General features: G+C 40.7%; 1 protein-coding gene across 1 annotated transcript in view; it reads right to left on the reverse strand.

The window, feature by feature from the left end:
* The window catches only part of ARHGAP26 (Rho GTPase activating protein 26), a 3,815,868-nt gene that overhangs the window by 2,474,420 nt on the left and 1,316,625 nt on the right, over positions 1–24,823 (reverse strand). Inside the window, exon 7 of the mRNA XM_044069158.1 lies at positions 16,100–16,204. Coding sequence (XP_043925093.1) covers positions 16,100–16,204 — 105 coding nt within the window. The remainder of the gene's footprint in view (positions 1–16,099; positions 16,205–24,823) is intronic.

Here is a 24,823-nt window from a genome sequence, read left to right on the forward strand (position 1 = left end):
AGCTCAGTGACATTTTGGAAGGATTCAGAGAGTATTACCAGGATTTATATACAGAGGAAAATCAACAAGGAGGAAGATAAGAAATCCTGGTGTTTAAAAAACTAAGAGAAGAAAGAAAGTGGAAGGTTAGCAAGTTCTATGGGACAGGAAGATGTAATAAGAACATAGGGGAGACTGACATAAGGGAAAGCACCAAGAAGTGATAGTAAACCTATTGCGATGTAGGAATTATTGAATAATGAGGTAGGAGATGGATGGGTACTTTTATTTAATGACATCATGAAGGGGCATCTCCACAGAAATCATGGAAGAAGGCAATAATGTCAGTGATGTACAAGGAAATGAAGGGAAGAAGCCAATGTCTCCGATGTCTTACAGGCAAATATCCATTTTAAATCATGATTTCAAATGTCTTGTGTAGATACAAGGGGATCGACTGGGAAATATATTATCTAAAATGATATAAAGGAACCAAACAGAATTCCTGGGAGGTCAGAGGACTTCAGATAACTTGCCCATAACATTACTGATAATGCAGGATACAGAGGAGAAAGAGGGGAATTTAAGTGCAGAGAAGGCATTTAACTGAGTAAGTTGGAAGTATTTATCTGAAGTGGCAGAGAGAGATGAGGCATTCCAAAACAGTGGACATAGCTAATAGACAGTAAAAAAAAAAAAAAAAAGCAAGACTGTCAAAAAGAGTGATAACATAATGAGGAACAAGACAAGGATGTTCCCTATTGCTGCTGCTTTTTGCAAAGTACATCAAGCCTTTAGCAGAGGCAATAAAGAGATCATAAATTAGAGGATTTAGGTGGGGAGAAGAGTAAAAAGACCACACTTTATATGCAGATGATGTGTTACTTACTATGCCATGATACTAAGAAGATCTAGCAGGGCTATGGGACATTTTGAGAAAGTCTGGGCAGAAATCATAGTATAGGTTATAACAGACAAAACACAAAACTTCAAGCCTGTATGGTGGCAACATGCTAAGAATAACAGGCAAGGTGTATTAAGCAGATTGGAAGGATACGGTAAGGGACAGAGAGGAAACAGGGGGAATAAGGGTAGATGTAGTGGATATCTTGTTGGGAAGGCCAAGTCAAAAACTGCAGCTGTCATAGATAAGTGAAGCTCACAGATTATTTAATATTCCACAGCAGAAAACAGAATTAAAAAATAGAAAGATTGGTTAAGAGCTATAGGGAGGAACTAAGAGGGAAAGAGGATAATGGAGCAGTTACTTGGAGATGGAGGATGAAGCAAGACAAAGTTTGGCCTCAAGTGTTAACCAGGGGGAAATGAAGTCATGGGAAGAGCTGAAGGAAGAATTTCAGTTAGAGTAGAATTTGGAATGGAAGCATCAAGAGATAAATGTATGATGAAGGAGGCTGGAAGGAGAGAGAGGGAAAAGGAAGGAGGAACCAGAAATTGTGAAGAAAAGACAAGAAGAATACAGAGCAAACCTATAAAAGGAATACTGAATTCAGGGAAAAGGTGGCTGGGAGGGACAGAAAGTTGAAAAATTGAAGAAATGGAGAGATGTTGGGAAAAAGAAATACAAGAGCAGATAAAGAATGAAAAACTGGAAGCATATACTAAAACTACATAAATATGTCTCAAAGTTGTCAAATTTAAAATTTTCACAAGTAATGTCATTTGCCAGTTAAGTTGACTAGGATGTTGCCAGGGTGGGAAGGATTTACGGGAAGTGCCATATGGGGAAGTGGCAAATGTGCACTTATATTCTGGACTTGTGAAGGCCTGGAAGGGTATAAAAGACCATTGCAGAGGAAGAGATCCCAAAGCCTGGGATAACAGGGAAAAAATATTTGTGCTAAGGTATGAGAATTTAATTTCAAAAAAGTACAGAGGTGACAGGTTTATTAATGATGATAGAAAAGAAAGATATTAAAAAAAATGGGAAAAACAAATAGGACCCAACAACAGGGGAAGAGAGAAAAACAAATGATGAAACAAATAGCAGAGAAAGGGAGAAAAGAAAAGAGATAAGTGGGGAATGTGCTACAGAAAAGAATGACAAAACTAGGAGTGGCTAAGTGATACCCAGGCTGCAGAAGGTGATGTAAATGAGAAAAAATAAAGCAGTGGGGAGATGCCTCAGGAGAGACACATAAAGGATAATTGGAAGTGCAGTAAGAGGGGAAAGACAGCCAGAGTAAAAAGGACAAAAGAGAAAATGAAACTGGATGTAAAGAGGAAATTCAAAGTTTAAGTTACCGAATATGATGTTTCCCACTTAACTCTTTTTTTCTGTGTACTTTTTTGTTTTATGCATTCTGTTTTTTATTCTTAATTTTGGTTGTTACTGTCAAATGTTGTTGAAAGTAGGGTATAAATTAAAGTTCATAGGAAGTTACTAAGATAATGGCCCTAGATCCCTTACAAGCCTAGCCATATTTACCCTGAGTTGCCCCAATTGCTGGTGGATAGGTGAAGTTCACAGAGTTAAGGATTTATAGATAACACAAACTTCCTCTGTCCAGGAGGGACATGGACACCACCCCAGGAATGAATTTGTGGTCATCCATCCATTGATCTAGGTTGCGTTTGAAGAGGGTCAAGCAGGGGCTTTGTTTCACATGAACTGCAAGCTTGTTCCAGAGAAGTAGCAATCTCTGTGAGATGTACATATCTCTCCAGGATGACCCGTTTCATGTCAGAGGCTAGGTTAAGATCCCTGGAGCAAGTGGTCCTTCTACAGTTTGATTTACGGATGTGTACCATTTCCATCAGGACTTTGTCAAAGACTGCTTTGTAAGCCTGGTAACATGTCACCCCTTATTAACCTGTAGAAGACAGAATACAGTGATAAGGCCTTTCAGTCTTTCCATGTAAGACTTGTTTTGTGTACCTTGTAATTTCTTGGTGAGAAACCTCTGCGATCTCTCCAATTGTTGCAGGTGTCTGGTGAGGTACGTGCAAAAGGGAGCACTGTATTCCTTACTACTGTGGATATGTGGTGGTCAAAGTTCAGAATGCTAGCAACATGACTACCCACATCATGCACCACTGGGTCTACACTTCGAGGGGTGCTGTTTATAATGTAATTAGCAGGGATGTCAACTTCCACAAAGGGAATAAGAATGCACTTTTTTGCATTTTGCTTTAATTCTTGGCTTTGGCACCAATCATTTTTCTGTATTAACCCTGTCTTCAGTATATTAATATAATTGGGGGGCTCAATAATTACTCCCAATTTGCAATCCCCAGTGAACTTGGTCTTCCACAGGCTATCCAAGTTTGCCAGGATGTCTGAGAAATGAATTCTGAACAGTACGGGTCCCAGCACAGAACCCTGTGGTACGCCACTGGTGACTGGTCTTTTGCTACATGTGAAGTCACCCACTTTGATAGTATGTGTCCTGTTGGTGAACCAGTTGGCAACCCATCTGGTAATGTAGGGGTTAATTCCCAATTGGGGCATTCCTCTATAACACCCGAGTGGGGGAATTGTGTCAAATGCCTTGGGTAATTTAAGATAGGTCATATGCACTGTCTTTTCCTTGTCCAGGGCTTTGCTGACTTTCTCTAAGAAGTCAAACGTTTAACAGGCACGCTCTCCCTTTAACAAATCTGAACTGGGTTGGGTCCAGAGTTTGCAGATTACCTATGTCCTTGTTAACAAGGTCTATAATGATTCTTTCCATGGTCTTGCAGATGAGGCTAGTCAAGCTCATGGGCCTATAATTCCCAGGGTCACTTGATAGTCTCCCTTGGTGCAGAGGGATTACTGTTGTTATCCTACATTCTGCCAGAACACAGAAAGTTCTCAGGCTCTGGTTAAACAGGTTTCCAAGTGGGTCTGCTAGGTCATGTTTTAAGTTGCTTAAAATGCAACCTGGGATGTTGTCTGGTCCCACTGACCATGCCTTGGAGAGTGCCAAGATGACCTGCTCTTCTGAGATAATAGGCTGAGGAATGGTGGCAGGTATACTCTGGGGGATGACTGGAGGGGACAGGGGAGTGAAGTTTTCTCCAAATTGGTCAGCTAGCAGGTTGGCTATTACCTCCACTTGAGTATGGGTGGTGCCATCCACAACCAGTTCAGTACATAGCTGGGTATTCCCTTCTAGATTACAGATGTACTTAAAGAGTGCCTTGTGATTATCCTTGGCTAGGGAGGCTATTTTTGCTTCGTAATTGGCTTTGGAGGACATGACAGGATCTATAATTTGTTTATTTATGCTAGAGAGAGATTTCTTCCTCTGCAGAGGCAGTTCCCTCTTGTTCTTGGACATTAGTTTCTTTCTCTTGTTGTATAGCCTGTTTATACTTAGGGTCTACCACAGTGGCTTGTTTTTTTTTGGCAAGACCTGGTTTTAGTCCGGTCAGGTATAGCCAATTCCATACAACTGCTTAAGTGGTTATACAAGGCATTGGTGCACACCTCTGCATAGCAGTCCATGTTATGTGCATTTGAGGGAGCTTTGAAACTTTTTATACCATCACTTAGTAAGACGTAATTTGTCTTAGAAAAAATCTTAAGCATTTTTGAGCTTGATGGGGTATCTGGTCTTATAATTTCACTGAATGAGACTGATTTATGGTCCAATCGTACCAGGGAGGACATCACACGGGGGAGAGGGGTGTGCAATGCTCTCTCATGTTAGTGAGTACTACATCCAGGACATTTGAGCTTCTTGTGGGTGTGCTAACTACCTGTTCTAGAGCATCTGCATTGACAAAGTCCAATAACCTCTGAGCCAGCATGTTTGTGGTCATGTATGTTTCCTAGTCAGTGGTAGGATAATTAGAATAATCCATGAGTAAGGTGTTGGGCTGTATGCCAAGTGAATCCAGCAAGTCCAGATATGTGGTATGCTTTTCCTGTTTCATGGTGGGGGACCTATAGCTAGCTATGATGTGGTAGGGGGCTTTGCCTATAAGTAATTGGACATGGAATAGCTCAACAGAGTCATACTATTTGACCAGTCTCGAGGTGTACGTATCCTTAATAAAGATAAATACATCTCCTCCTCTGGTTCTTTTATGCTCAGTTTGTGGTCTGAACATATGGAAGGTACTGTAGCCCTGCACGACCAGGGTGCTTTCCTCGCCTTTGAACCATGTCTTGGTGACTGCACAGATGTCAGCATCTTCCAAAGTGTGGAGTGCTTCCGGGGAGTGCAGTTTCTTGTTTCAACTCCTAGTTAAGTGTAAAGATATGGATGGAGGGATAAAAAAATGAATAAATAATAAGAATTCAGTCACCATTGGCAGAGTTCAAATGCACCATGTAAAAGGACTGCATAGGCTATAACTGAAGTATAATAAACAGTTACTTGACATTAATAAAAATACATTCCACACTTAACTGCAACTGGCTTAAGAAGCAGCATTCTTTTTTGCCTTCCTTCTCATAACTAAATGCTGCTGCTGTTCCACCCATCCCCTTGCACACTGAAGCAGGCTTCCTGTAATTTTTGTCACTGTCACTGATGTTTTAAAGCTTCTCTGGGTAACCAATCTGTGACTAAAATGTAAGAATGTAGCCTGCTTTAGGCTTCCACATGCATGGAATATTAGATGTACTGGTAGCTAGGAATCTTATCCATTTTCCTTGCCCCAGTAGTGAAACATACACTAGCTGAACTTGTACTTAACTAAGCTTTTCAGTGATTTTTTTTCATGCATTTCTGTTGCTTATTTTCCTTGTCATGCTAGCATCCAGTCTGTGACTAAATCTGACATGTAGCTGGGCTCCTCTAGCCTTCTCCATGCTGCATGGCTTTGGAGCGCATCTAACAGTCATACGTAATTGTCATGTACTGAGATGAAGTTCTGGCCAAAAATGAAGTCAGCTGTTCATTGGAATGCTGCCTGTAAAAATGTAACTTTATAATGCATTGCCTTGACTTTAGTAGGCAGGAGAAATGTGCATTTCTGTTTATGAGTCTGTATTGTAGGAATGGAGTCTATACTGAAATGAAAACAAATATCAGGTGCACAGCAAAGGAAGGCAAAGCATGCTCGACTGGAAGAGGCACCACAGGTATCAGCAAGTTTATCTGCCTTCTTGACTTAAGTTAAAACCCTTTGTACATAACTGACCAGTAATTGTAAACCACATCAACAACAATGTATAGAGCTCCAAACTTAGCCTTGTAATTGTGACCTACCTTTGGTAGACAACAATAACATATATACTGACATACTTTGCATGTAGTAGCCCATATTTTCACTTTCCATTCATTATTAAAACTTAACACCATTACCATCCATGGCACTCTATAACTCAACACATCAACAGATGGATTTAAGAAGGATCCTTTAAATGAGATTTCAGTGCACATATAACCAAGATTTTTCAAGCATGTTACTGACAGTTTTGCAGTGATTATGTCATGTATAATTTGTTATTGCCTTTGTATCATGTAGCTAGCACTTTTTGGAGGGGGAGAACTGTAAAGTTATTCATAATCTGTGTAATGAGTATGGTAGCACCAGGCTAGCAGTATCTCTGCACTTATTTTACTGAGAGTAAACATGTGATTGCTTCAGTCATGCATTGTGCAACAGCATATACTAAGTAGGTTCTTTTCAGCAGGCAAGCTGAAAAGCCTTTGAATCCTGTTGTACGTGCAGTGGTTTCAGAAGGACAGTACAATACTGAATAATTATTTTAGATTGTGGAAAGATATGTCATGGAACAGTCACTGCCTGTAGCAGGAGGAGGGCTGGGTGAAGGACAACTTGCTTCAGGATAAGGCATACTACACAGCAGTGTAGATTATGCATCAGCATACAGTGCTTTATTACAAGCTCTTTTGGCAACACTTGTCTTAATACATTGCAGCAATCATTCTCACTAGCCTCCCCCTTTCTTTTTAGTCATTGTGATACAGTGAAAAGCACCTATGAGAGGTGTTGCACAACCACACGTTCTTGGAGAATCAACTACATGTCTTCAAAATCCAAGCAGCTTTCTTCCAGTTGATCCTGTGAGTCAAGGAGTCAAGAACAAGTATCTGTAATTCCATATGAAAGTCATGAATGTGACAGGAGGCCTGCCCTACATCCACTTGCATCTATGACAGCACTGGTGACGTGACTGATGTGGAAACCAAGATGGGATTTGATAAAAGAATGCATGATATCCTCCACCAAGATAATCTTCAAACAAGTGCCATGACAGAGGTGGACTCCTCAAGTACTGCAGCAGAACATGTGCAACTCTCCAAACATTCTTGCAACAATCCTGCAGTTTGTAACAGCATGAATGATGCCATAAGAAAAGATTATGACATTGGCTTGTGCAAATATGGTCATCTCACATATATCGACAAAAAGACCATCTTGATCATAAAGTGGCTACCCCCTGAATGCTTTGAGTTCCATATGTGTTTCATGGGGTATTCTGAAAGCCAGCAAAACAGAAGATTCAGTCCACAGCTTCTGCATGAATTCAAGTTTCCACAGTATTCACAGAGTTTGGATGGAGTCTTCTGTGGTCCATGCTTTGTCTTCAACACATCTAGAATGTGTGTGTGTTGGTCAACATGCCTATGACTGATTGGTCTAATGCAAGGAAGACTCTTGAACATAGCCAGTCAAAGGACCACGGAAATGCACTTGCAAAGTTAGAGGCATTTTTAGAAATACGCTCTGGCCAACTGCAAGCAGTTTATCAGTGCATTGCACAGAAAGAAAAGAAGTTACAGAAATGCACAGTTCATGCCTTGAGATGCATCATGTGGATAATTCTTCTCTGTGGATGACAGAATTTGTCACTGCATGAAAAACTGACTTGCACATAAAACTTTAAAGCACTGTCTGAATACATAGCAGAAGAGGACTCTACTCGCCGTCCATTTAAGGGAGGGTCCACAAAATGCACTGTACACTTCAGCACAAATTCAAAATGAAATTATTAATCTTACAGGGTTACAGATTCACAGACAAAATGTAAGTAGAGTTAAAGGGGCAAAGTTCTTCATTGTAATTGCTGATGGAACAACTGACATCTCTCATAAGGAGCAAGTGACTCTGGCTCAACGTTATGTTTGTAGAAGTGACAGAAATGTAGAAATCTGTGAGGACTTCATTGAATTTGTTGAAGCATAAGACACCTCAGGAAAAGCTTTAGCTGACCTTTTTCTACAGACACTTGCAGCATGAGGTGTGGACAAGGAGCTATTGTGAGGACAGGCTATGACAGACGGACCAACATGCCTGGCCATTTCCAGAAGCTGTGTAGAATGCCTAAAAAGTGCACAACCTCAACACTGCCATAATTCTTTCATGTGCAATGCATGATATGACAAACACTTTCGACACCTGTAGGAGATTAACTGCAATGCTAAATTCATCCACTAAACATAACAATGCATATTTAGCCCACATTAAGGAATTCACACAGTTGCCATGTGAGTATGAATATGAAGACAGAAGTACTTCACTTCAGGAACCTAGCAACACCTGGTGGATGAGTTAGGCTGATTGCTTGCACAGCCGCAAGAATAAATATGTCATCCTTATCACCACTTAAGAGTTTACTACTGAGTACAGCAAAGATATCTGTAATTATGAAAATATTCAATTTCATCATAGCTTTGGTTACAATGGAGTCTGTGCTTGGTATGATTAAGTTGAATTGATTCAGGCTTGTGAAGAAGCAAATGCTGTCACTAACACTCTTCGAGCAATGAGATCAAATGCTGACAATTCTTTTTCAGAGTTATATGAAAAAGTCAAACACCTGGCAGCCAGAGTCATGCTAAAAGAAAGTGTTCCAAGGATCTGTTGAAGGCAGACTCAAAGAAGCAATACTGGTGCTGTTGACCCAAAGGAGCACTACTGAAAGAACAGTTCATCCCATTCCTGGATCATGTCATAGGTGAAATGAAAGACCAACTTACAGAATACTGCCCATGTTTCATTGCACAGTATTTGGTGCCAAAGATGCTGTATGCTTTGGAAGAAGATGAAAAAGTGGTTGAATTGTACAATGCATGCACTCACAGAGACCTAGTTCAAAGCTGTGGAGAGCACCTCAGCCATACCGGGTTACACCCCTTTCCACATGTTCAGACCACAAACTGTAGACATGAAAACTAAAGGAGGCAGTATACCAATATTCAATAAAGATAAATACACCTCCAAATTGATTAAACAGTATGATTCCCTGGAGATACTTCAGGTGCAATTAACTGTTGGCAGAACACCTATTCAAGTCATTGCCAGCTACAGGACCTCCTACATGAATCAAGACACCCACTCTGCCTATTTAGATCTACTTGAGTCTATCAAGATACAACCAAACACCGTGGTCTTGGGCTATTCAACTACCCATCCATTGACTGGCTAAACCCCTACAAGGGGCACCAACATCCTGGATTTGGTGTTTACCAATATGGGGGACCACTGAAGCAGCCCCACTGTGAGGTCTTCCCTGGTGAGAGCTGACCACAAATCAGTCTCATTCAAAGGAACTATCACACCTGCACCACTCGCTCCCCATCCCAGCAGCTACTATACTAAAAAAAAAATCTCCAAAGCAGATTATAACCTCTTACAGGATGGGTATAAATAGCTTCACTGCACCTCCCCCCTCAGATGAAATGGCAACTATGCCAAGTTCTATACCAATGTTTATATAAACACCTATATAACTGCATTGACTCAGCAGTATTGGCTAGGACCAAAATAAGCTCTTCAAGGAAAAGCAAACCTGCCTGGTGGACAACTGCCATTAACAGGCTTTACAATAAAAGAAAGAAATTGTTGTCTATGCAAGGCTATGGAGCGTATCATCATGGAACTTATAAACAATGACACTGGTAATGTCCAAACTCTGGACCCTACCCAGTTCGGGTTTGTAAAGGCAGATCATGTCTCCTAAACCTGATAGACTTCTTTGAAGCGGTCACCAAAGCTGTAGATGAGGGTAAGGTGGTACACACAGCCTATCTAGATCTCGCCAAGGCTTTCGACACCATCTCCCACTCTGGAATTATAGACAAACTCACTAAACTAGGTATAAATCCCTATGTCACAAGATAGGTTGCCAACTGGCTCACTGACCGAACCCACACTGTTTAAATAGCAGACTCTAAATCCAACTTCAGACCAGTGACAAGTGGAGTACCACAGGGTTCATTCCTAGGTCCTCTCCTGTTTGGTATCTACTTCTCTGAAGTACAGGCTAACACAGAAGGTCTTTGGCTTACAAAGTTCGCAGATGACTGCAAACTAGGAGCCATAATCAAATCTCCTAACGATGTGGACATCCTACAAAAGGGCCTCACTGAGACAGATGCCTGGTGTCAAAGCCATGGCCTCAAGCTCAATGCCAAAAAGTACATTGTCATCTCTTTTGGTAAAAACTCTGTACCCATGAACTACCACATAGATGGTAGTCTACTTAACACCGAAAATGTGATAACAGACCTTGGGACATAGGTGGACAGTAGTCTCTCCTTTGATAATCACATCGCCACAGTAGTCAGGAAATCCTTCTACATGGCACACCTCATCACAAAAGGTTTCTCATCCAGGGAAAAAGAAGTCATTGTTCCCCTCTACTCATCACTCATTAGACCCATTATAGAATGCAACACCCCTTTTGGTATGTACCTCACAAGACATCTACAACAACTGGAAAGGCCACAGAAATACCTCACAAAGAGGATTACCGGCCTCAAACAGATGCCCTATGCAGACCGTCTCAAAAAACATCAGCTTTACTCTGTTGCATATCGCCTACTCAGAGGCGATCTCTGCCTAACATACAAAGCTATGTCAAAACCAGAGCTGTTGGACATGCTCCACGTAAAGAAATCCCAATCCCTCCGAGCTACACACTCTTGGGACCTAAACCTTGTCACCACAATAAACAGAACATGTTGGAGGGATAGATTCCTGTCTCAGAGACTTCCCATACTCTGGAACAAACTAACTATCTATATCAAACAAAGCTCCTCATTAGCACTCTTCAAGAAAAATCTTGATGACTGGATGGAAGATAGGAAATTCACCCCGGGGATCACTTCTGTGGCTCTGCTTGACAGGGGCACAGGAAAATAATTTTCTTGGGTGGCAAAAGTCAGGGTACCGTTTGGCTAGGCTTATATAGGCCCTCGGGCCAATAGCCTAGTACCTACCTATGAACCTAAGAGTAAGAGGGAGTGGGCCCTAAACTGGAAACCCTCCCTCCTCAGCTTAAACAAGAAAATATAACTAATTGTAAAGTCCTCCAAAGCAAATTATGAATCCAAATTAGCTTCCTCAACTAAGGACAATCATAACGCATTCTTTAGTTACATCCATAACCTTAAAGGAAAGGCCCAGATTTGCGCCAAAATGGTAGTTAATGATACCATATACACGGAGCCTGTGGATATAGCTAATCTGTTAGCCAATGGGTTCACTCCCCTGTCCCTGCCACATGTACTCCACCTGTCCCTGCCACACGTACTCCATGGCATCCCTATCACCTGTCCCCTACCTTGCATCTCTAAACAGCAGGTCGTAAATGCCCTCTCCAAGGCCAAAAACACAGCATCTATGGGACCTGATAACATCCCTGGCTTCATCCTAAATGGGCTCCAACTAGAATTAGCAACACTATTGGGTACTCTTTTCAACCATAGTCTAAGCACTGGCTTCTCCCAGATGAATGGAAAATGGCCACCATTATCCCTTTGCACAACGGTGGTGCTTCCACTGACCCCAGCAACTATAGACCTATTAGCCTGACTAGCCTTATCTGCAAGGCCATGGAGCAAATCACCATGGACCTTATCAACAAAGATATAGGTAATCTCTAAACATTTGACCTTACTCAGTTTGGATTTGTCAAAGAACTTCTTTAAGACAATCACCAAGGCCTTGGACGAGGGGAAATCTGTGCATACAGCCTAGCTAAACTTATTGAAGGGTTTTGACACTACATCACACTTGGGTATCATTGACAAACTCATCCAGCTAGGTATCATCCTGTATATCATTAGGTGGGTCGCCAACTGGCACACTGACAAAACCCATACAATCAAAAAAGGGGAAATCCACCTCCAATCTACTGTTTGAATTCTATTTCTATGAAGTACGAGCAAAAACTAAAGGTCTGCCGCTGACAAATTTTGCTGACAACTGCAAACTGGGAGTGGTCAAAGAATCTCCAAACACTGTCAGCATCCTACAAGAGGGCCTTGCGCAAACAAATGACTGGTGCCAAAGTCACGGCCTTAAACTCAATGCAAAAAATGTATCATCATCCCTTTTGGCAAGAGCGATGTTCCTTCCTAACTACCATAACAATAGCAACACCCTAAGTATGCACCCAGTGGTGAGAGATCTGGGCATAGATTGATAGCAACCTTACCTTTGATCACCATGTCTCCACAGTGGTAAGAAAGGCATTCTATATTGCTCATTCCATAAGTGAGGGAACTGCCTCCATAAAAAAAGGAGTTATAACCTCCCTATACTTTTCCCTCATCAGGCCAATAATTGAGTACAACGCTCCATTTGGTTATGTACCTTTCCAAGCACCTGCAGCAACTGGAGGGACCACAAAGGGTCCTCACATGGAAAATTCAAGGTCTTCAGCATCTTTCCTATGAGGATCGGCTGAAATCACTATCACTTTATTCTGTTTCATGCAGACTACTAAGAGGTGATCTCTGTCTTGCATATAGGGCAATCTCTAACCCTGCTTTATTGTAAATGCTGCATATCCGCAAGTCAGATGGCACACGCGTTACTCACTCTAAAGTGACCTGGTATGTGACATTAATAGAACCTGATGGAGGGACAGATTTGTCTCCCAGAGGTTACCATACCTTTGGAACAGACTCTCACTTCATGTCAAACAGAGCACCTCATGGGCCCTCTTCAAATGCAATCTGGAAGACTGGATTGGTAACCGTAAATTCACCCCAGGGGTTCCACCTATATCTCTCTTGAACAGAGGCAGTAGGTGCTGATAATGGAAACAAGGGTAACTTGGCTAGGCTTGTAAAGGTCCTAAGGTCATTAGCCTAGTAAGTTCCTATGATCCTATGACATATCCAGTCTGCCCAGTTTCAGCGATGTTTGGGCAGACGGAGAGCAGTTGCACGAGACAAGCTGCCAACCACCATCATTTCAACCCTACAGCAGCTGAACCCAGCATTTTATCAAAATATAAACAGTGACTGTTTCCTCTGCAGTGAGGTCATTCAGTGTTCTGTGATGCATTAAGACTTGGCTGCAAAACACTATATCTAATGTATGCTTAAGTGGTTTGGCCTTGATGCGCATACATGATGACATCGATGTTGATATCACGCAGGTGCTGAAAGACTTTGATCCATGTGATGATTGCCAGTTTAATATCTTCCCAAGGTGATACAGCAGCCCATCAGGATGATGGCAGCTGGGTACTCATGGCTGGCTGTACATTGTCGTGGGCTGACAGTATACTGTGGATGGGTGGCCTCTCTTTTGAATGGATTGTGACCTGCTTGCTGTGAATGGTTTAGGTTGCAATTGCCAAATGACATGAAAACTACGGCAGCCAACAGCTTAGCCCAACTGGTTTCCTTTGGACTGCTTTGGGAGTTGCTTATTGCAAATGGTTTAGGCTGATTTTGTTAAATGCATCAAAACCACTGCAGTCATCAGCTTCCAGCAGCAGTTACTGTCCACTGTGGTTGTGTGTGACGTGTTACTGGACCTTTGCGGGACTGGCTGCAGGTACCCCTGTTCTTGTTGGTGTGTTGTGTGGTGGTGTGACTGCACCTCTGTGGGACTGACTACCTTGATATGGGAGAGAGGCTTGCTGAAATGAATGATCAGACTTGTCCAACCCTGTTGACTGGGTTGTGGGCTGTTTCCTGTGCATGGCTTAGGCTGCTATTAAATGTACCTACACCACAGCAGCCAACAGCCCAGCCCAGCTGGCTTCCCTTTGGACTGAACTGTGGGCTGTTTATTATTTATGTATTTGACATTTGTTTACCAGGGTGGTCTGACTGGGTCTACACAACCCATTTTCAGCAGAGGCCCGGGGAGAAAAACTCCACATACAGTACAACAAATACAGTATACTCCAATACAATAAAGATTACATTAGAAATACTATGCAAAAAATAAGTTGAAAGAACAAACTGCTACAAGATGTTGCAATATATTACTACACATCTAGACAATTGTATACAGTTAAAACACTACAGACAATAATAGTCACACTCACCAGACATGATGTAGACAGTGTCAAAAAATGTAGTACGTGGGTAGTGCAATGTGTGACATTGACTGTAATAGTACAAGCAAAATAGAATGTTTGTTTCAGTTAGGAAAATAGCAGCCAGAAAGTTAGTGATGCAGATAGATAGTGAGAGAGAGTTAAGAAGAATAGAAGCAATAAAGCCTGAGCAGTAGCTTAAGGATATGGTATCCAAGCAGAGAAGGAGTTAGAAGAGCCTTAGGATCTTGCAGTCTGTGAGGAATTGAAATGTGACAGAAAGAGGAAGACCTGAGCATTAGGCAGGCTTTATGCAGGAGCAGAGCCATGTATTTTTGAGATGATGTTTTTAAAGAGGCTTTGAAATGGGTTTGGCCAGACATAGACATGGTAGCTAGAGGTAGTGAATTCCAAAGTACAGAGACAGAGTATGAATACAGAGAGTGACCAGGTTTTCGTGTGGGTTTTGAGATAGCTAAGAGATTTTTGTCTTCTGATCGCAAGGATCGATTTGGTGTGTAAGGTGTGACTAGATTGGTTAGTGCAGGGCAGGTAGTAGGCTTGAAAATAAGGTTGTGTAAGGTGGATAGCTGAATAAAGGCAAGTTGGTTGGGGAGTTCAAGCCAGTTTAATTCTAGGAATGGTTTGCAGTGGTGTGTGTGATATTTAGAGTTTGTGACAAACTTTGCAACTTTGTTGTAGCACTATTCAAACTTCCTTAGGGTAGAATTTTGTAATTTAGTTAAGATAGGGGCACCATAAAGAAGGGAGGGAAGTAAAAATGTTTTTGCAAGGGTAGTTTTGGTTGCTGCAGTAAAAAAAAATTTTTGTTTCTGTATAAGAGTCCCAGTTTTTGATGAACTTTCGTTATATTTTGCTGTATATGGGGGTCAAATGAAAGTTTATTGTCAAAGATAACATCTAGAAGTTTGGTTTCCTGCACTATTTCTATGACAGTGCTGTCAGATGCAAGGCTGTTGAAATGAACAGTGACATGACCATATATTGTGCATGGTTTAGGCTGCTTTTTTAAGGTATCAAAACCAGAGCATTTAGCATCCCTGGTGTGCGAGTTTTGTGCGTGGGGTATGAATGGACCTCTGTGATACTGACTACCTTGATGTGGTAGAGCGGCTTGTTACAGTGAATCACTGTTATTAAATTCCAGTTAAGAGTGACTGTGGACATCTCAGAATATAATTTTGGAGGGGCAGTATAGATGCATCGGAGGGGGTGTAGCAGTACCAGATATTAGAGTACAAATTGAAAAAAACATCTGCACCCCTGCATTCAAAATTCACTCCTTCATGAGAGGGTAGTAAGACTACAAGGCTCTGCTGGATAGGCTTGTGGAATGCAGTTTGAAGAGGAATTTAAAGATGCTTACAGCAGATGTAAAAAGATGAAAGAGACAGTTGGTAGTTATACAAAGCAAGCTACAGTAATTCAGTGATGAACCAAAAGATCTCACACTATATTTGTATTTTCACATCAGCTCAGTATCTAGGTAAAATCTTAAAAGTATGCCTCAAAAAGTTACTATTTTTATTAATTTTCACCTTTTTGTGAATCAGGACGACTGACTGATTAAAAGAACATCTTCAGGCATAATTCAGAACATATAACAAAGGCATAAAATATAATAATTAAATGTGAAAGGTTGAAATTAATATCACAAGTACAATGTACACAGTCACTGCTTAATACTTTGCTAAACTACTATTGCATAATAATCAACAGCACTGCTTCGTTGTTTTACTATGTGTTAAGCACGCAGAGCTGTTATTATTCTCTTGACCTGCCCTTTGTATATCAAACTGGTTTTAACAGTTATTTGAAGTGAACTGATGAGCACTTCAATGATCACAAAGGAAGGACAATGAGGCACTTCAGTTTAGTACTTACATTCTGAATGCTGATTGAAAGGTCCCTTTTGAAGCCACTGAAGTCTGTAGCCAGCTCATACCCATGATGATAAAATGTGAAGAGACCTTGTAGGAATGCCAGCAACTGTAAGAAAGAAACCATCCTTTGATTACACAGAACAAAGAATTCTCCATGCAGGCAGCAATTACTTTGTTCTTTAAGGTCTGTATCATTAAACAATCTTTTTAACTCTATGCAGTGTATTTTAGGACATGTTTTAATCTATGTGGTTGTCATCAGCATTGCTGCATAGTGAAATAACATGATTACCCTGAAGTTCAAAGACTGAAACATACTGGGCACCTCTCTATTGCCACTTACTTGCAGTAATACCCATCAAAGCCATGCTAGGACAGTAAAAAACAGCATCCTGACTGTTAAGATATAAGTCTTCAAAATATACTTTAAATCTCATATCTTTTATGCCTGTTTTTGATAGGAAGTTCAAGATATATTGCCTAATCTAATTACAGGGTTGTGCTTTTTTTGTCAGTGTTATCAATCCATCTGTGATCGGAAATGACCATGTGTGAGATCACCTGGATTCAAAATAACACCTGACATCTTTTCTCTGGTGCCTGAAGATGAGACTCAGGTGTATTTGCTTATCTACCTTTAGTCAACTACTAAACAGTCTGACACCACTACAAAATTCCTAACAGCATCTTATTTCTAGGAAAGGAGATACAATTTTATTTCTAGGAAAGGAGACAAATAATTGTGATTTTATTTTCCTCTGATAGATTTGTTATTTATGGAATTTAAGGGTGTCCTAATGTGGACACCCTAAATGTCTCTTTATAAGGATGGAAAGGGGAACATAGGATAGCTAAAACTGGGGGGGGGGGGCTACAGAAGAAAGATATCAAGAGGGTTGTGCTGAAGGAGGTGGGAGGGTTGAGGGGGATTATTATTTTTTTTTTTGGCAGGGAATAGACCCCCCCCCCCATTTTTCAAATGTTTATGCAGCAGGGAAGTTGCTAAAGGAAGATAGAAGAGGAAGTAGGACAGGAGATTTTGGAAGAGTTAAAGAAATCATGCCAAACAAAGACAGACAAGAACACTATGGTGGTCTGACAGGACACAAGACATACAGATGGCAGATGAACTCTAAAGGGTAGGGGGAGGTGCTGGAAAATGTTTCATTCCGGTTTGGAGGAACTCAATTAGCCACTCTGCCTGAAGGACCTGCTGTGGGGAACCCCAGTGTTGTGAGGGCAGTGATCTCTGGTGGCTTGGTGGTTGGAACCAATCAGGTCAGCAAGTCTTTAACCTGCTGAAGAAGGTCTTCTATTGGCTGAAGGTTTCTCACCACCACCTGTTCAACTGCATCCTCCACCAGGTCATAAAGTTTGCACTGTTCACAGTTTTCCAGGCTGCCACGTACCAGGGTGTCCACAGAACAGGATACACCAACCTGATACTATAAAGATGTCCCCAGCCACATAGAGGGAGGTGGCCATTGTTCCATGACCTGGGAGGTATGTGGTTGGGTTGCTCCTGGGATTTCTGGACCTATGCAAAAGGAAACATAAAAGGAACACAAAGACAAATGGGAAATAAAAAGTAAATTAAAGACAGAGATACACATACTCAACGCAGAGGCAAGTAGGACTCATAAGTTGCTGTTAAAATATTTTTTCACAGGGCATAGCAAAAATTTACTAAGTAGGTACACTGCATGAACTTGTTATTACCTATTGTAAAGATTATTAACTCCACCAAATGGTAATACTATTGATTATGCTGTAAAGGATACCTAAAAGTCTTTAATTATTTGTGCACTATTTGTTTTGATTACCAGACTGCTGCAATGATGTAACCTTTTTTTCCTCTCTCTCTCTGCTGAATGGAACCTAGGATACACGCATGGATTTGTTATATTTATTTAATGAAAATATATTATTGTTTAATACTGATAAATGCCTACTGTCAAGCATTTTGATCTCCGCTGAGCCCTGTTACTTGTCATAACGATGCTCCACCTCCTCCTCTACGGAAAGAAAAAAAGGAATGCATGTTTGTTTACCTATGTTGTCTGCACCTGTGCTAACAGTTGTTGATTACATTTTAAAGAGATTGTTTGGTTAGCAGATGTAATACGATAGATACATAATTTAAGCAAACAATACAGTAGGCCTAGCTGAACTAATGCAAAATGCTGTCAGTTATGGCTGCTCTGCTTTTTCCCTGAAAATCCTTCCTTTCCTAACTCCATTACTTTTTGGTACAAGAAAGTGTTACAGGATGTGCTCAGTTTCTGTAATTAGATATATTCACAGTCACATTTAGGACCCCCCCCATTTCAGAGAAATCAATCCATGATGGAAGGCAATCACTAACCTGCACTCCAAATAAATTCTTGGCGTCTTCCCATTCTATTACCTTCCCTCTAAAGTTATGTGGTCCTAATACCTTGGTTCCTTTGTCAGTTTTCTCCAATAAATTCAAGCACCTTCTTGCCTATTGTCTGTATCCCTAATTGCAGTCATCCCTAGCAGCATAATCTCCTTTCCCCATTCCCATGTTGGCTTAGTTGTTAGAATACTTTCTGCTACTTTACGAATATAATATTCAGTATTACTCTTGCTCCCTTTAGAAATCTGCATTCAAAATCCCACTCTATCCATGTTTCTTGAGTTTCCCCGTTTCATCATCATCCCTTTCCATGTTGAATTATAGGTTTCTGCTTGTGTTACATAGAGGAGTATGTCCAGTCATTCTCCAATGCAAGAATGAAAAAAGTACATATATTTTTCTTTTGTCATGCTCTTTTGACCAGACCTTACTTCTTCCTTCCTTTTTTTTTTTTTTTTTTTTTTTTTTTTCATTGCAGTGCCTACATTTCTTAAAACTGAACAAGGAGAAAGGGAGAAAAAAAAAACACAGGGGCACCTGTTTACATTAGTATTCTCATTACACTTAAAAATGACTAAGACAACATTTATAACATGCAAAGAAAATATAAAAATATTACTACTATGAACAAAATTGTTTTACTTACAGTTATTTTTCCTTCTCCTAAGTATTTTTCCAAACATTAACAATATGAAGTAGGGTATAGTCCCCTACAAATTTAACAAAGTCAAAAAAGTCCAATATTCCCAGATTTTCTTGTTCTTTAATGTTTCACAAATATAAATATAACTATGTAATCCCACATTTGTCAATTTCCAATCTATTACTTTTACTCCTGTTCATCTCCATCTCCCATATCCTGTGTCTGCTTCATTTCCAATGTACTCTTGAATCGTCTAGTCAAGTCTTGTGCTTTTTTCCTCTTTTCAAGCATTTTCCATTGAAACGTTGGAAAACATTTCAATGGCACAGTCTCTCTGTGGTCTTTATAACCAGAAGAACAAGGAGATTCTCCTCCTGTTTCACAGCTCACATTTAGTTGGACAAACTATTGTACTTCCTCCTTAGCATGTATTGCATCAAAAAATATTCCGTCAAGGAAAGAATATTTTGAAGATAGCTGTATACCACAGTTTGAATCTCGTGTGCTTCTTGACATTCCTTGAATAATGGAATAAATAATTTACCCCTCTTCTGCCTGATGTACAGTGAGGAAGCATGCTCCACAAACACTCTGCTGTCTGCCATTTTAAGTATTTTTTTAACCACCTTTATTGAATTATCACTTGTGACATAGACAAATTTACGTTTATATAAAAGTACTCAAACTTTATTAATAAGTTCACATTTACAAGCATCATACTTCACATATATTGCTATATATCATATAACCTAAGCAACATTACACATTTAATTCCTGCCCTTTTTTCTTTTTAAACAAGAAACATCTTTATCAAACCATCACTTACAACATGGGCAATCATACATTTATATAAATGAAAAAACAAACCACACTGACTCAATCCTAGCTGCAAGCATTCTACATCACAAACCTTACTGACACACTCACAGTTACAAACATTATACATCACTTATAATCTACTCATTTTCAGTCAGACATTACATAGCTCATTTAAGTCTTCCCTTCTTTTAAACATCATTCCTCCCCTGTATGTATTGTTCCCCACAATTCATTTTTTCCTATGCAGTTTGGTCCTTCCCATTTCTAAATATCTCAATTCCAGTTGTTTTATCTCTCTTGATATATTCACTACTTCTAGAATACTTGGTTTAGACTTTGCTTTCCATTTTTTCAGTAATTGCTTTTTGGCAGCCACTACAATTAGACACAGTATGGACTTACCATGTCTTGGCAATTCTGATTCTGTATCATAGCTCAGAAAAATCATCTCCCTCATCACACCAATCTGCCCATCCAGCATCACTGACCATGCATCCTGCAGGGAATCCTTAAAGTCTACCAACTCACTGCACTCCCAGAAAACATGTTCCCAGTTATCTTTTGTTCCCTGTCACACATCCAACATTTGCTGTCTACCAAAGGAAAAACTCTCTGGAGTCTACTTGGGGTATAAAAAATATCTATGTAAACATTTCCAAGCAAAAATTCTAAATCTTCAAAATTTTTGTTGCATATTTGAGAGATATACATATGTCCTCCTATTGTTTCTTTGTGAACTGCTTATCCAATCACTCTTCCCAATCATTTCTAACCTCCACTGATTGATTCTTATAGTTACCATGCAATATTTTATATCATCTACTAATTATTCCTCTTTTAATGACAGCCTCTTTTCTTGATTCTACTAAAAACTCTACAAGTCCTGCTTTTTCATTTACCCCCCCCCCACACACACACACACATTGATTTCTATTTGCCTATACTCTGATAACAACCCTTCATAGGGAAGGCAATCTCTAACCTATAGTCCAAATAAATTATTGGCGTCTTCACATTCTATAGGTTCATAGGTTGGTACTAGGCTATCAGCCCTAGGGCCTATACAAGCCTAGCCATAACAATTCCCTGGCTATTTTTTCCCACATTATTTACTTTCCTGGACCCCTGTCTAGCAGGGCGACTGACGTGATCCCTGGGGTGAATTTCCTTTCTCCCATCCAATCGTCAAGGTTCCTCTTGAAGAGGTCCAAAGAGGCACTCTGCTTGACATGTATGGGCAATCTATTCCAGAGTCTGGGGAGTCTCTGGGTCAGGAACCTATCCCTCCAGCATGTTTTGTTTATTGTGATGACAAGGTTTAGATCCCTTGAGCGCGTAGCTCTGAGGGATTGGGATTTCTTTAAGTGTAGCATGTCCAACAGCTCTGGGTTTGACATGGCCTTGTATGTTAAGCAGAGATCGCCTCTGAGTATACGATATGCGACAGAGTATAGTTGGAGTTTTTTAAGGCGGTCAGCGTAGGGCATCTGCTTTAAGCCTGTGATTCTTTTAGTGAGGTATTTCTGAGGCCTTTCCAGTTGTTGCAGATGTCTTGAGAGGTACATACCAAATGGGGTGTTGTATTCTATAATGGGTCTAATGAGGGATGAGTACAGTGGGACAATGACCTCCTTTTTTCTGGATGAAAAGCCCTTCGTGATGAGGTGTGCCACATAGAAGGATTTCCTGACTGTTGTGACGATGTGGTTTTCGAAGGTGAGACCACTGTCCACCTGTGTCCCTAAGTCTCTTATCACACTTTCTGTGTTTAGTGTACTGCCACCTATATGGTAATTCATGGATACATGTTTTTCCCAAAGGGGATAACAATACATTTCTTGACATTGAGCTTGAGCCCATGGCTCTGGCACCAAGCATCTGTTTCTGTAAGGCCCTTTTGTAGAGTATCCACATCATTTGGGGATTCAATAATGGCTCCCAGTTTGCAGTCATCTGCAAACTTTGTTAGCCAGAGTCCCTTAGTGTTGACCTGTACTTCAGAGAAGTAGATGCCAAACAAGAGCGGCCCCAGGACTGAACCCTGAGGTACTCCACTTGTCACTTGTCTGGAGCTGGATTTGGAGTCGGCTACTTTTACAGTGTGGGTTCTATCAGTAAGCCATTTAGCAACCCAATGGGTGACATAGGGATTAATGCCCAACTTAGTAAGTTTATCTATGATTCCAGAGTGGGGGATGGTGTCAAAGGCCTTGGCAAGGTCTAGATAGGCTGTGTGGACCACCTTACCCTTGTCCATGGCTCTGGAGACTGATTCAAAGAAGTCAATCAGATTCAGGAGACAAGATCGGCCCTTCACAATCCAAACTGGGTGGGGTCCAGTGACTGAAGGTTGCCAATGTCTTTGTTTATAAGTTCCATGATAATACGCTCCATGGCCTTGCAGATAAGGCTGGTCAGACTGATGGGACGGTAGTTTCCGGGATCCAAGGTGGATCCCCCCTTGTGGATTGGGATAACTGTAGCTCTGCGCCACTCAGTGGGCATGAAACCTGAGGTGAGGCTATGATTAAACATGACACTTAGGTGAGGTGCCAGTTCATATTGTAGTTCATGTAGTACACAGCCCGGGATGTCATCTGGTCCCATGGATGCTGTATTCTTGGCTTTAGAGAGTGCGTTTTGTACCTGTGTGGCTGTTATTACTGGAATCTGGCAATCTTCCGGTATTGAGATGGGCCATTTAGGGGGTGAGAGGGGGGTGAAGTTGGCACTGAATCGATCTGCCAGGATATTGGCAATATCCTTTGGATCAGTATATTTAATGCCATTCTGTTTTAGCTCAGCGCAGACCTGAGCATTGCCATTTAGATTCTTGACATAGTTATAGAATGCTTTGTGGTTGTCTTTGGAATCTTTGGCAATTTTATTTTCGTAACTAGCTTTGGAGGATTTTATGAGGCATCTCAGTTTCTTACTGAGGCCAGTAAGGGAGTTTTGCATCCTGGGATTTTCCTCTTTTCTGCAAAAGTTTCTTCCTTTTGTTGTAAAGTTTGTTTATGGCAGGGGACCACCAGATTGGCTTCCTTTTTTGGATGAGAGCATTTTGGTTCTATTTGGGATGGCACGATTCATGCATGAGTGGATGTGCTCGTACAGTGCCTTAGTGTAGGATTCAGCAGTTGAACTTTCAGTTCCGTCTGCAAGGCTGTTATGAAGTTTGTCACTTCTGACTCGAGTAGCATGAAGTTGGCTTTGGAGAAGTTTTTATGGTGGTTTCTTTACTGGGGGTGGGGTGGGATGTGGATGTTAAGGGTGATTAGCTTATGGTCAGACCTGACTAACGAGGGGTGACCATAGGTATGGAGCATTGATTTCCCATGTTGGTAATGACCAGGTCTAGGATATTGGAGCCCCTGGTGGGACTATGGATTAGTTGATCCAGGGCATTGGAATTTATGAATTCCAAGAACCGTTGCGCAAAGGTGTTGGGACAGGAGTAGTTTTCCCAGTTAATGGCAGGGTAGTTAAAATCACCCAGTATTAGGGTGTTTGGTTCTATCTTAAAATTTTCCAGTATGTTTAGAAAGGTGTAGTGAGAATCTTGGGGTATGGTGGGGGATCTGTAGCAAGCTACAATTTGGATTGCAGTCTTATCTAGTGTTAGTTGCACTTGGAGAATTTCAGACACATTGTGTTGGCCAACTAGCCTGGTGGTGTGAATATCCTTGGTGAATATTGACACTCCTCCACCTTTAGTGTTTCGGTCCTGGTTTGGTGGCCGAAAAGTGTGGTAAGAGTTGTAGCCTGGTATTGCAGGGGTGCTCTCTGGAGCCTTGAACCAGGTCTCAGTTACTGCACAGATATCGATGTTCTCCATTTTTAGGAGTGCCTCGAGAGAGTGTATTTTGAGGTTTAGACTTCTAGCATTGAGTAGCATTACCTTCAGATTTTGCATGCTTGTACCCGTTACACCTTATCACCTTTCCCTCTCTAGTTATTTGTTCCCAATATCTTGGTTTCTTTCCCAGTTTTGTCCAATGAATTCCAGCCCTTCTTGCCTACTGTCTATATCCCTAATTGCAGTAATCCCTATTGGCAGAATCTCCTTTCTCCATTCCCATGCTGACTTCTTAGGATACTTTCTGCTACTTTAAGGATATAATATTCTCTATTATTATTGTTATTCTCCTTAAAAGCATGTATCTAAAATCCCAGTCCCTTCTTGTTTCTTGAGCTTCCCCCCATTTCTTCATCACCCCTTTTCACAATGAATTATAGTTTTCTGCTTCAGCTACTCATAGGAGCCTTAACTTTGTAGCTCTGAAATAGCCCTCCAAATCGGTTAATCCCAATCCACCTTGTTCTACTGGAAGAATCAGTTTATCCCACCTGACTCTTGCTGTCTTCCCCTCCCAGATAAAGTCCTTCAGCTCCTTATTAATTGCTATATACAACTTCTCCTCTGGTTGATAATAATTTGCCTGACCTGTAAGACTAATGGGACTAAAAGCATTTTAACTGCTTTTATCTTACTATCCATATCCATATAGCAAAACTTCTATTTTCACAGTGTTTGTATTATCTTTTTAGTCTCTTCACACATATCCTTAGCTGCCATACCAGAATAATTTTTAATCCATACTCCTAAATACTTAATTTTATCATGTCCCCATAAATATGGATATTGCTAAAACAATTCATGTGCGGGTACATAGTTTACCACTATTCCCTTTGTTTAGCTTCATTAATTTTGGATCCCGAAAAGATCTGAAAGTGTCTCAAAATGTCACAACAGTGAAATGTCTCTTTCTGATTTTATCAGGTGTAAAATAATATCTGCAAATAAAGCCAGCTTTTCTTGACTACCATACCAATTATATACTTGAATTTCTGAGTCCCTTATTTTCCTTGCCAGTGGTTCT

Source organism: Protopterus annectens, chromosome 4.part0, assembly GCF_019279795.1.
Source record: "Protopterus annectens isolate FY-2018-M chromosome 4.part0, PAN1.0, whole genome shotgun sequence".
NCBI lineage: Eukaryota > Metazoa > Chordata > Ceratodontiformes > Protopteridae > Protopterus > Protopterus annectens.